Source organism: Sinocyclocheilus anshuiensis, unplaced genomic scaffold (assembly GCF_001515605.1).
Source record: "Sinocyclocheilus anshuiensis isolate Anshui unplaced genomic scaffold, SAMN03320099.WGS_v1.1 scaffold1293, whole genome shotgun sequence".
NCBI classification, from domain to species: domain Eukaryota; kingdom Metazoa; phylum Chordata; class Actinopteri; order Cypriniformes; family Cyprinidae; genus Sinocyclocheilus; species Sinocyclocheilus anshuiensis.
Genome location: NW_015552632.1, coordinates 429,144 through 441,177, shown reverse-complemented (window position 1 = coordinate 441,177; position 12,034 = coordinate 429,144). Strand labels below are relative to the sequence as shown.

At 36.3% G+C, this 12,034-nt stretch overlaps 2 protein-coding genes across 2 annotated transcripts in view; one reads left to right on the top strand and one right to left on the bottom strand.

Annotated features, from left to right (window-relative positions):
* Nucleotides 1-448: 448 nt before the first annotated feature.
* LOC107666598 (NTF2-related export protein 2-like) lies at nt 449-2,181 on the top strand. The gene is made up of 5 exons (XM_016458004.1): nt 449-619; nt 723-789; nt 874-960; nt 1,077-1,221; nt 1,302-2,181. The coding sequence occupies exons 2-5, from the start codon at nt 775-777 to the stop codon at nt 1,484-1,486; spliced, it is 432 nt and encodes a 143-aa protein (XP_016313490.1). The 5' UTR covers nt 449-619; nt 723-774; the 3' UTR covers nt 1,487-2,181.
* acsl4a (acyl-CoA synthetase long chain family member 4a) overlaps nt 2,073-12,034 on the bottom strand; it is a 20,861-nt gene continuing 10,899 nt past the window's right edge. Inside the window, exons 7-15 of the mRNA XM_016458006.1 lie at nt 11,562-11,685; nt 11,360-11,431; nt 11,135-11,274; nt 10,266-10,435; nt 10,047-10,121; nt 5,851-6,042; nt 5,629-5,743; nt 5,349-5,506; nt 2,073-3,267 (exon numbers count right to left, since the gene is read on the bottom strand). Coding sequence (XP_016313492.1) covers nt 3,110-3,267; nt 5,349-5,506; nt 5,629-5,743; nt 5,851-6,042; nt 10,047-10,121; nt 10,266-10,435; nt 11,135-11,274; nt 11,360-11,431; nt 11,562-11,685 — 1,204 coding nt within the window. The 3' untranslated portion in view covers nt 2,073-3,109. The remainder of the gene's footprint in view (nt 3,268-5,348; nt 5,507-5,628; nt 5,744-5,850; nt 6,043-10,046; nt 10,122-10,265; nt 10,436-11,134; nt 11,275-11,359; nt 11,432-11,561; nt 11,686-12,034) is intronic.

Below are 12,034 nucleotides of genomic sequence, written 5' to 3'. Positions count from 1 at the left end.
TATAAAAAAATATATGTATATATATATATATATATATATATATATATATATATATAAACCCTCAAATTACTTTACATTTATTTTGGCTTTAATACAAAGAATGAAAAAGCTATGAAAACATTTTCAAACAGTCGTATTACTGTTTTGAAAAAAAAAAAGTACTATTTTGGCTTCAAAAATGATCGTAAGATAGATGTTCAAACATGTTTTATTAATTAATCGTATTATAATTTACAGATTTACATATGCATATGTAAACTTACTAACAGAAAATGTAACTCTATTGTTAAGCTGAGGAAAATCATAACAGTGGACTAAATTAAAACAACAACAATAAGATTTCTAATATTTGTGCGTTTGAAGTATGTATTTTAATTAGTTTTGTACTTTGCTTTGCCTTTTGTCATCTTTGTATTTTATTTCTTCCTGTAGTTGGGAACTTAATGACGGTGTAGTTTTCCGGCGGAACAATAATCGTGAACACACACATTTGAGCACATTTTTCTCGATGTAGAATGTTTGTATATAACGTTATATATAAGAGTAAGAGAGCATAATTCTGATATTGTTTTACACGCAATATCATCCTTTTCATTGTGGGCATAAACTACGATTACAAGTTATTTTCTTATCACTGTAATTTTACGCTGCGCAGCTTTTTTCATCTGGCGCGTAACGTTACCTACATTTTAAATCGCTCTGCTTGTTTTATGTTTTAATAGTAGTTTGGATATCAAATTCTCACAACGACTGAACAGCACAAACAGTGACTTCATGTCTTCAACGGTGGTGAGTGTTCATTGATGCCAACATGCATCTAAATGCAAATATGTTCCATAACTGTGCTGATCAATTGTGTTCGGTACTGATCAGGACTTCAGGACTCTGGTTGATCAGTCATGCAGATACTCGGACGAATTCGTCAATATCTATTATGACTGTATGGACAAGAGAAGACGGGTATGCTCATCTCATGCTTGGGATTTGAACTGCACTTCTAATAGCGTGTGTCCTGATCTGTTATGCTAATTAACAATGCATTGAACGACTTCATGATAATGAATCAATGTTTTCAGAATTTGACGAGGCTGTATCTGGACAAAGCTACGCTAGTGTGGAATGGAAATGCAGTCACAGGTCATGATGCTCTCAGCGAGTTCTTCGAGTCTCTTCCTTCCAGTGAATTTCAAGCGCAATCTCTTGACTGCCAGCCTGTGCACGGTATGCAACAACCTGCTCATCATATTTTAATTATTCATATATTTCCCTGTTGTTTTATCAAATACCATTTTTCTTTTCAGAACAAGCAACTCAAGGCCAAATGACGTTGTTGGTGGTTACAGCTGGCTCAGTGAAATTTGATGGAAACAAGCAGAGATTCTTCAACCAGAATTTCTTATTAACTGCCCAAGCCTCTCCTAACAGCGACCAGCCCGTATGGAAGATTGCAAGCGACTGCTTTCGCTTTCAAGACTGGGCAAACTGAATCGCAGCTTCAAATCTTTTGTATAGCTTTTTTTCATTTTTGTAAACTCGTTGCAATTTAATACGTTCTGTAAATAAAACCCATTGACCATTAAACTGTGTCTACTATGGAGTACCACGCAATTTGAGTAGAAAATGATTTTAATTGACCAAATATAACATACAGTGAACCACAATAAATAAGCATCATAGAACATTCTACAAGCGAATTCACAATTTATCAATGCAAACATTTGACTGCTGTATAGTCTAGACTGTGGTGACTTGAACCCTGATGGTTGTGTGGGGGAAAAAAAACGGATGAATCTGTTGGCTTAATGGCTAAAAATCCCTGACAAAAATAGTGCAACTGACAAAATAATTCTAAATAAAACACGTTCTAGAATGAGACATTCGGTAACCCAAGAGCTAACAATTTACAGTGCCTGTACAGACCACACTTAAAAAAAAAACAAAAAAACAAACAAGGATTCAAATGAAATGTCTAGGTTTGACCAAATAAATTAAAATACAGAATACAATATTAACTGACTGACAAGGGTTCCTCAACCTCAAAATTCATATTCTTGGGTTTGTTCCTTTTCAGCTTTATACATTAAGTATTGAGGACTGGTTTAATGACATATTACCAAATATATTAAAAGCCTGCAGAAGTGGAATTTGCGACAGACAAGCGAGACACTGTTAACAGTAAAATGGTTTGAAAAAAATCTGACGTGAAAAGATGATACACAGATATAATACAAACTTTACCTCTGGCTTGAGGGAAAAACTATTCCTAAAAATTTTTTCCCTTCATTTAAGTTCAGTCTACCAAACAGGTCAAATGAGCAATAAACTACTTGCCAGTCATCTCAACCTGTCCTGAGTCAATCCATGAGCACTAGTAAATGCGTCAATTAGTATTCAAAACATTACATACATTTTCATAACCAAAACAAAAAGAAATCTCAAGTACCGTATATAAAAAACATGGTTTGTAACCATTATGAAGACTAACTCTTAGTGCGCTGCATGAATGAAGCACAGGAATGAAATTCTAATTTGCAGCCAATAGGGAATCAACGTTTAAAATAGTAACCAATCAGAAGGCACAGAAACATCACTATACATTACTTGCGTCTACAAGGAGGCGGAGTTCCGCTGTGCAAAGACTTCACCTCAGCTAGCAGTTTGTGTTTTCCAAATTCTATTAAATCAAACAAATGAACATTTTTACAAACAATAGAATTTCACACGTTCGAAAAAAGAAAGCACAAGGTGATGGCAGTATATCGCTGTTGTATGGATGAAATCCTTTTCATAAGAGACTCTTTTTGTATACAAAAAGGAGAAATTAGTGAATGCTTTATGCTGGATAAGATAAATATCGTCCTTTACTCAACAGGTCTAATTGTAAACTATTTCACAGCAGAGAGACTACAGAGCTCTGAATGAAAAGCTCAGGAATAAAAATACACAGACCAACGGCTTATCAACATGGTTCGTCTTTGAAAATGTGCGCGCATCACTAAGCAATGGGCAGTGGTGACAGTTGTGGCAAAAGGTGTTTAACATTTATTGATATACAGCAATGTTGTACGGCAAGGAGCTGATGAAGATGTCTTTGGCTGTGATAGACGTCCTACTTGTGGCCATACATTCTTTCGATGTCGTTGAGATAGTGGTTCTTCAGTTCTTTCCTCTTCAGTTTGAATGCGTCCGTCACCAGGCCCGTTTCTGGGGTCCAAGGCTCTGGGCTCAGATGGACCATAACTGGTATCTCAAAGCGCTGGAGTTTAACTACAATGATGGAAAGACCATTAGAAGACATGCTCTGAGTCCACAACATTTTATACAACTCCACTACTCAAAGGTTTTTAAAAATCTCTTATGCGCACCAATGCTGCATGTATTTGATCAAAAATACAGTAAAACAGTAATACTGTGAAATATTACAATGTAAAAAGAACTGTTTTCTATTTGAATATATTATGTAACAATTCTGTGATGCACAGCCGAATTTTCAGCATCATTACTCCAGTCTTCAGTGTCATGTGATCTTTCAGAAATCATTCTTATATGCTGATTTGCTGCTAATGAAACATTTATTTTTAACAATGTTGAAAACGGTTGTGCTGCTTAATATTTTTATTATAAAAAATATAGATTTTATTTCAGCTAATAATTCTAATTTTCATTTAGTTTAAATTAGTGTACTAAAATAACGAATACATGAATAAAATTCAAAATGGAAAATGGAACTGCTTAATAAAACAGAAATTTAAGTAAATAATTCAAAATAAAAAACGAATACAATATTAATAAAAACTGAAGTGATACTATAATCTTAATGATACTAAAATAACACAGTTTGTAACATTATAAATGTCTTTACTGTTACTTTTGATCATTTTAATGGTCCTTACTGAATAAAAGTATTAATTTCTTTAAAAATATATATATATATATCTTTCTGAATTCAACTTTTATATGGTAGTGTATGCTGAAGTTGCGTGAAGTCAGTGTCAAGTGTGCACAAAGTTCTGCAAGCTTTTTATTTGTATCATGGTCTCTAAATATATATTTTGTAATAATATAAAAATAAAATAAAATGGATAAAAAAAATAATAATCTTGTGCATGTTTTTCTTGCCAAAAATTCAAATTAAACAGGCCTTCAGGGGTCTTGTCTTAATTAGATCAGTGAATTTCTTGTTACGGTGTCCACATTTTGTGTCCGCACTTTTACACCACATACCTCGCTGTAGGGGTGTGTGATATTGACAAAAAATTATATCTCGATATTTTCTGGGATTTTATAACGATAATTAGACGATATTTTGCTGAGTGTTATTGTGCTGGTATCTTAAGGACTGCCGTGGACAGCTGACTCCTAAAGCTTTTCATATTCTTCATATTCTGTGTGGTGATCAGTTCATACTGATAGAAATTAATCTTTTCCAATAAGTTTAAACTGATTTTTACATTTTATGGGCATTTTTACCTTTATTAAGCTTTTTTTTTCTAAAAGTGTCCATTATCCTTTGAGTCAAATTCTTACATTTAATGAGTGAATTATGAAATCAGTATCAACTAAATTCATCTTTGCAATGCAGAGGAAACACAGAAACTGCATCTGAAGTGGCATTTGATGAATTTACACACTGTTTAATGCAGGACATGAATGCATTTAACATGCAATTACAAATGGATAAATAATGTTTTGATATATTAAACATAAAACGTTGAATACTGATATTTGAAATAATATAAATAATAAAAAGATACTTTAAATGTGAAATTAAAACTGCCAGCAGGTGGCAGCAAGTCACTGTTAATAAGTGAGCCATTGCGATTTAACAATCATTTAAACGGTTGATTCATTCAGGAACGAAACACCGTCATGTTGCTCAGGGACTCAGGGTTTGGAATTATTTTTTGTTGTCAAAATACCACATAAACAGGAAATATGGTGTCTAAAACGTAAGTCTCTTACTTAACTTCTTGTTTATTGAACTGTTGTAAAAAATTAGTAATCGTGGTAATTTTTGGAGAAAAAACGGCACTCTTCGTTTGAAATTGATTAACTATATGAAGTGGTATATATATATAAATTTTCTGCCCCTATGTCTTGAATTTGTGATCCTTTGTGATCATTCTAAACGTGTTAATAGACTGAATCATGCAGTGAAAGAACGCACTCTAAATGCACACGCGCACTAATCTAGACTTCACGTAATGTATGCGTGCGCTCTGTAGGGGTGTTTTGAATGTTTTTTGCAAAATACTCGATAATGTCAAATCGCACATCGTTAAAACAACAGATGATATATATCGCACACCCCTACCTCGCTGCTATAAATACTGTTAGGTTATACTCACTTGAAGTTGCGACTTCTTTAATTTCTCTCAGAACTTCCCTTTCCATAACTGGGTGGTTGCAAATCTCTTCCCATGTGCCCTCAATGCCCTTCTGATTGGCAAGAGCTGTCAGGTTCTTTTGATTAGGAACAATGAAGCTGATAACATAGTTCTGGTCACTGGTGGGCAGAGAGAGAGAGAAAAGAGGTCTGTATACAGTACGTCTGCTGTTCTAAAGAGAGGACCCTTTGCTAGGGTCAGTAACATCCCATATGTGTCAGACAAAGCCGAGCATACGAACCTGTTTGCGTAAGCGCAGATGTTGTCAATGAGAGAGCAGTTCTTCAGAGCTGACTCGACTTTGCCTAAAGAGACATACTCCCCAGCTTGAAGTTTCACAAGGTCCTTCTTGCGATCTAGGCATTACATACAATAGATGTGAATAATACAGATAGATAACAAATACATGATTTTAACTAAAACAAGAAAGAAGACATCATCATGACGCTGAATCTAAACATACCGACAATCTGAAGACAGCCGTCAGGGTGCATCTCTCCTATATCACCAGTGCAGAACCACCGCTGGCCGTTCTCATCCGCAAAAAAGTCCTCATTATTACAGCCTTCACTCCGGGAGTAGCCCATGGTCACATTAGGACCGCCGATGAGGATCTCACCACGTGGATGAGGCTTGTCATGCTTCGTATAGCCACCTGATGTATAAGAATCACGACAGCTGTAACTGTTTGAATTTTTTCAGGTTAAAGGGGTCATATGATGCGATTTCAAGGTTTCCTTTCTCTTTGGAGTGTTACAAGCTGTTCGTGAATAGATAAGATCCCTGAAGTTGCGTCTCAAACCCAAAGAGATATTCTTTATAAAAGTTAAGACTCATCCACGTCCTCCTAAAACGCCTCGTTTAAACATGCTCCCACATGTCTACGTTACGATGTGGGAAGATTTGCACAACACCGCCCAAATGTTCACGCAAAGAAAGAAGGCGTAACTTTGATTCTCGCTGTAGTTGTTGCCGCTGCCATATCGTGGAGACGCTGTGTGTTTCCTTGTGAAAGCGAAACTACTTTGTTTGGCCTTCCAAAAGAGGACACAACTAGAAATCAGTGGTTAAGTTGTATTTACAACACTGTTCCAGAACAGTTCAAACTAAATATTCATATGTGTGCAATGCATTTTATATGCAATGCATTTTAATAATCACCAAAACTATGCCAGTCGTTTGTGCTACGTTTGTGCTGATTTGTGCCGCAAAAACGTACATTTGTTCATTTGTGCTCTATTTGTGCCCGTTTAAACAATATTTTTTTGACCGTGTGACGTCACTTTCCACCACATGTTGCCCAAATAGCTCCAAATCGGCGCAGTTTGTTTGTGCTGGGTTTGTGCCGTTAAAACAAACACTGTATCTATTTTCCTTCCTTAGATATAACCAAAATATTTTCGGGAGCTGTAACGTCACTCTCCACCCCAGTTCGTCTACTGGTGTCATTCGTTTGTGCTCGATTTGTGCCGGTTTGTGCTGTTAAAATGAACATCAAATATATTTCCCCTTCATAGAAATAAAAATAATTCTGGGCTGTGACGTCACTCTCCACCCCATGCAATCTAAATCCCTCCAAACCGGTGCCGTTCGTTTGTGCTTGATTTGTGCTGATTTGTGCCGTTAAAAGAAACAATGTAACCATGACCTCTTCTTAAATATAACGGGAACTTTACTCTCCACTCCGTTTAGCGTGGCCGCAGAGTTTAAAAAATAAATAGTGTTTATGCTGCCTTAAAATTTCAAGTTTAGTTAGGTCCAAGTTTTCACTAACTTCATATTTCAAGTTGACTAAGCTTAGATTTCAAGGCAGCATTAAGTTGAAACGGTGAGACCGTGTTTTTTTTTTTTTACAGTGAGTCTAAATCGTTCTAATTAATTTGTGCTCGATTTGTGCCGTTAGAATGTTAAACATCTAGGCCTATTCCCCACGAATATTCGTTAATATTAATATTAATTAGGTCATATAAATAGCCTAATTCCAGGCGGTCTCCACACCAAATGCCGCGTTTATTTGTGCTCGATTTGTGCCGTGAAAAGAAATCCTGGTTGTAACTATAATTCTTCTTAAATAGGCCTATTTAAAAGGGGGGAAAACAGAAGCACTTAATAAGCCATTATCTATGGGCTATATGTAACTGTAATTGCATGGTATTACTGCATTTAACAGCTAATATTATTATATTATAATATTATGTTAAAGTTTTTTCTGTCCCCCTTACAAACGATTATTTATCGCCCTGCATAAGAAAACAAAAAGGACATAATGGACTGTAGTAAAAGTGCTCAAAGATAAAATAGCCTTAATCAATACTTAATGTGTGAAAAAAAAAAGACCACAAAAAACGGATAATGTAGCTACATATCAACGAGGTAAAACTTTTTTTATGAATATTTTGCAATCAAAAACTCACATGAGCGTGTGGTATGCAATTTTTAACACATTCAATTATGATATGCAAGTCTATGTAGACATTTCATTTTATTTAATTCAAAGATATTTTAAACAAACACACCTTGGCTGGCTGTCCTTCACGCATAGCCTATTCCTCAAAGAGAAAAAACAGCTGAGCAATATCATGGTAATGTTTATGCTCCGAATATTTCAACTGCAAAATGCACAATGCAATACACATTTAAATAATAATAATAATACACAATAGGCTACTAAGTGAGAAAACAGCTGATGTCGATGGTAAGTCAGGCTACTTGCTAGCTATATTAAAATATACAAAGTAACCGTTACATTAAAGAGCCTGCTTTAACGGATAAAAATATTTTTGTTGGTAGGCTATACCTTGGTATAAATTATTGCATTTATGTATCAGTGATATTTGTTACTTGAATATAAACCAGTAATTTAGTCCTATGTTGCATTTTTGTAACAAATGAATACAAATAGCAACAAACAAGAACACGAATATGTGATATTAAGTTGCAATAGCCTGTTCCAAGAAAATGAAAATTTTGGAGTTGGTGACGTCACTGGCAATAAAACTTAGAAAAACCTTGTAAACCAGCAGATTTGCAAACTATAGAAGACAGGAATTTGGACGAGCGGCTTGAGTGCCATCACTTTTCCTCCAGATATTTGAAATGTTTTACGGAGGAGAAATAAAAATAGAACGTTCATTTTAACGGCATCTATAGCACAAACGAACGGAGCCGTTGGCATGGACGGAGAGCTCCCTGAATTAGCATATATTTGTTATTCCTGGGGGAATATGTTCAGTATTCTAACGGCACAAATCGAGCACAAATGAATTAGAACGATTTACACTCGCAGTAACAATAATAATAATTAAAAAAAAAAAACGGTCTCACCGTTTCAACTTAATGCTGCCTTGAAATTTAAGCTTAGTCAACTTGAAATATGAAGTTAGTGAAAACTTGTACCTGACTAAACTTAAAATTTTAAGGCAGCACGAACACTAATTTTTATTTTTTTTATTTTTTAAACTCTGCGGCCACACTAAACGGAGTGGAGAGTAAAGTTCCCGTTATATTTAAGAAGAGGTCATGGTTACATTGTTTCTTTTAACGGCACAAACCAGCACAAATCGAGCACAAACGAACGGCACCGGTTTGGAGGGATTTGGCCAGCATGGGGTGGAGAGTGACGTCATTGGCACGTTTTGTATTCGTTATTTCTGAGGACGGGAAATAGATAATGTAAATTTGAATGTCACAAATCGAGCACAAACGAATGGCACCATTTTTAAACGATTTCGATTGCATGGGGTGGAGAGTGACGTCACTGTTCGTAAAAAGTTTATTTTTATTATATAAAAGAAGCGGTCATAGTTACAGGGTTTCTTTTAACGGCACAAACCAGCACAAATCGAGCACAAAGGAACTGCGCTGGTTTGGAGCGATTTGAGCAACATGGGGTGAAGAGTGACATCACATGGTCAAAAAAAATTATGTTTAATATCTCAAACACCCCCATTCCTTTAATTGTGTTATCTTTTTGGATGTCTTGTTAAAAGTTGTAAATGTTGCATGTTATGTCTTTAATGTCTAATAACAAAATGAAAAATAAAATAAAATATCTCAAACACCAAACCAGCACAAACGTTCGTTTTTGCGGCACAAATCAGCACAAACGTAGCACAAACGACTGGCATAGTTTTGGTGATTATTTCTTTTTATGGGGTGCCAACTTCACGGAGGTTAAGTTTTTCCATCTTAAATGCATTTTATTTTAGCTTAGCTTTATTTTTAATAGTTTTAGTTAAAAATACAAACACTGCTTCCCTGAAGCTCACATGACACCAAACATGATGCTTTTGGTGTCACTGATGCCATCAGATTACATTTACATTCATGCATTATGCAGATGCTTTTATCAAAATCTTATTTTTGCATTAAAATACAGCTGTATAAGTTCCTGCATTCTCTGGGAATTGAACCCATGACCTTTGTGATATTTTGTGCTCTACTGTTTGAGCTACAGGAATGCTGAAGTAAGTATTGGCAAAGGTGAAGAAAGACTGTTCCTCAAAACAAGCTTTCGCATTACTTTAGTAAACTTGGTATATAGTGTATGTCTTTAGCGTTTATTTTTGTCCTTTTTGGAGATGTTTGGTGGATTACTTCTTTAAGATTTAAGATATGAACAAGTATCTACAATAAAGAAAACTGGTAGTATTTACCAACCTTCTGCCCAATCTTTGAGTTTGACCTCACAGCAGATCAGAGGAGCTCCAACTCGTCCTGTGCTATAGTCAGCAACTGCACAACATAAGATGATATGATCATTACGGCACATGAGATAAAGCTCTGACGATCGTTCAAAATAAGACTGTACAAGTAATATTAAAATAAACAGTGCAAGATAGACTGGAAAAGATGTCCAGATGTAGCAGGACTCCTCACCCTCAGTTATAGTTCCCGCTCCACAGGTCTCAGTAAGACCGTAACCCTGACCAACAGGACAGCAGAAGCAGATGTTCATGAAGCGCTGAGTGGCGGGAGACAGAGGGGCTCCTCCGGACAGCATCATCCGCACGTTTCCACCCAGCAGAGCTCTGACTTTCTTAAACAAACTGAACACATGAGGGAACAAAGACGATTAAAACTCCAGACTCATTAACAAGAGCAAATGTGATTAACCGAAGACCTATTTTAATCTCCTCTTACATATTGCACAGGGGCGCATCATAACCCTTCTTGATCTGCTCGAGCTTGTAGTCGTAGGCCCGTTTGAACAGGGTTCTCTGCACGCAGTTCATTTCCTGCACTTTACTCATGACGTTCTTATTGATCCGGTCCATTATTTCCTGACAGAGGAAACAGGAGTGTGAAATTTAAACATGATTGATGTGAATGAAACCAGGTGAAAATGTTTCGAGGAGTCTGACTTACAGGTACGGCGGCCATTAGAGAAGGTTTCAGCACGGTGCAGTCACCTTTACTTCCCTTCTTAATTTTGGTTGACTACGAAGCAAAAACAAGCCATTCAATCATCTGAGATTAACATCATTTCCCTATTTTGTAATAACCTCATGACTGTTTTACCGATGTCCTTACTATGTTTCTGTCTGGGAACATTACAGTTGCTTTGCTGTCTATGGAGGGTCAGAGAGATCTCCCTCCGGACAGCATCATCCGCACGTTTCCACCCAGCAGAGCTCTGACTTTCTTAAACAAACTGAACACATGAGGGAACAAAGGCGATTAAAACTCCAGAGTCATTAGCAAGAGCAAATGTGATTAACTGAAGGCCTGTTTTAATCTTATCTTACATATTGCACAGGGGCGCATCATAACCCTTCTTGATCTGCTCGAGCTTGTAGTCGTAGGCCCGTTTGAACAGGGTTCTCTGCACGCAGTTCATTTCCTGCACTTTACTCATGACGTTCTTATTGATCCGGTCCATTATTTCCTGACAGAGGAAACAGGAGTGTGAAATTTAAACATGATTGATGTGAATGAAACCAGGTGAAAATGTTTCGAGGAGTCTGACTTACAGGTACGGCGGCCATTAGAGAAGGTTTCAGCACGGTGCAGTCACCTTTACTTCCCTTCTTAATTTTGGTTGACTACGAAGCAAAAACAAGCCATTCAATCATCTGAGATTAACATCATTTCCCTATTTTGTAATAACCTCATAAATCTGTGTAAATGTGTGACTATATTTATCTGATCCAGTAATAAATTGAGGTGCAGTACCTGATCAGACAGTGTTTGTGGTGAGGAATAGCCGATCCTGCAGCCGTACGTCACACACGAGATCTCAGCCGTCATTTCCAGCACATGAGCAAGAGGAAGATAGGCAATATATGTATCCTTTGGTCTGTGGAGGCATACAGGCATATTAAAGCCAAACTAATATGCATTTCAGTCAGGCACTGTGGCATTAATGGAAAGCAACAACCAGGTTCCAAAAGCAAAAATTCCATTTATATTTTCCACTGGTGAATTGATTTTTAGAAGTAACTTTTAAACCATTAAAGACAGACCTACTGTGAGCTACAAGGTTGGTATATGCTTTTGTTGAAGACATCAGCCCATATTATTTCAACTTAATTTTTAATAATCATAATTTCCTGGTGGAAAAACTACATGATTTTGCAGAGAATCTCTACTCTTTAGGGCCCACCCAGAAACACTGCGAACAACTGTGTTATTCAATTATATATATA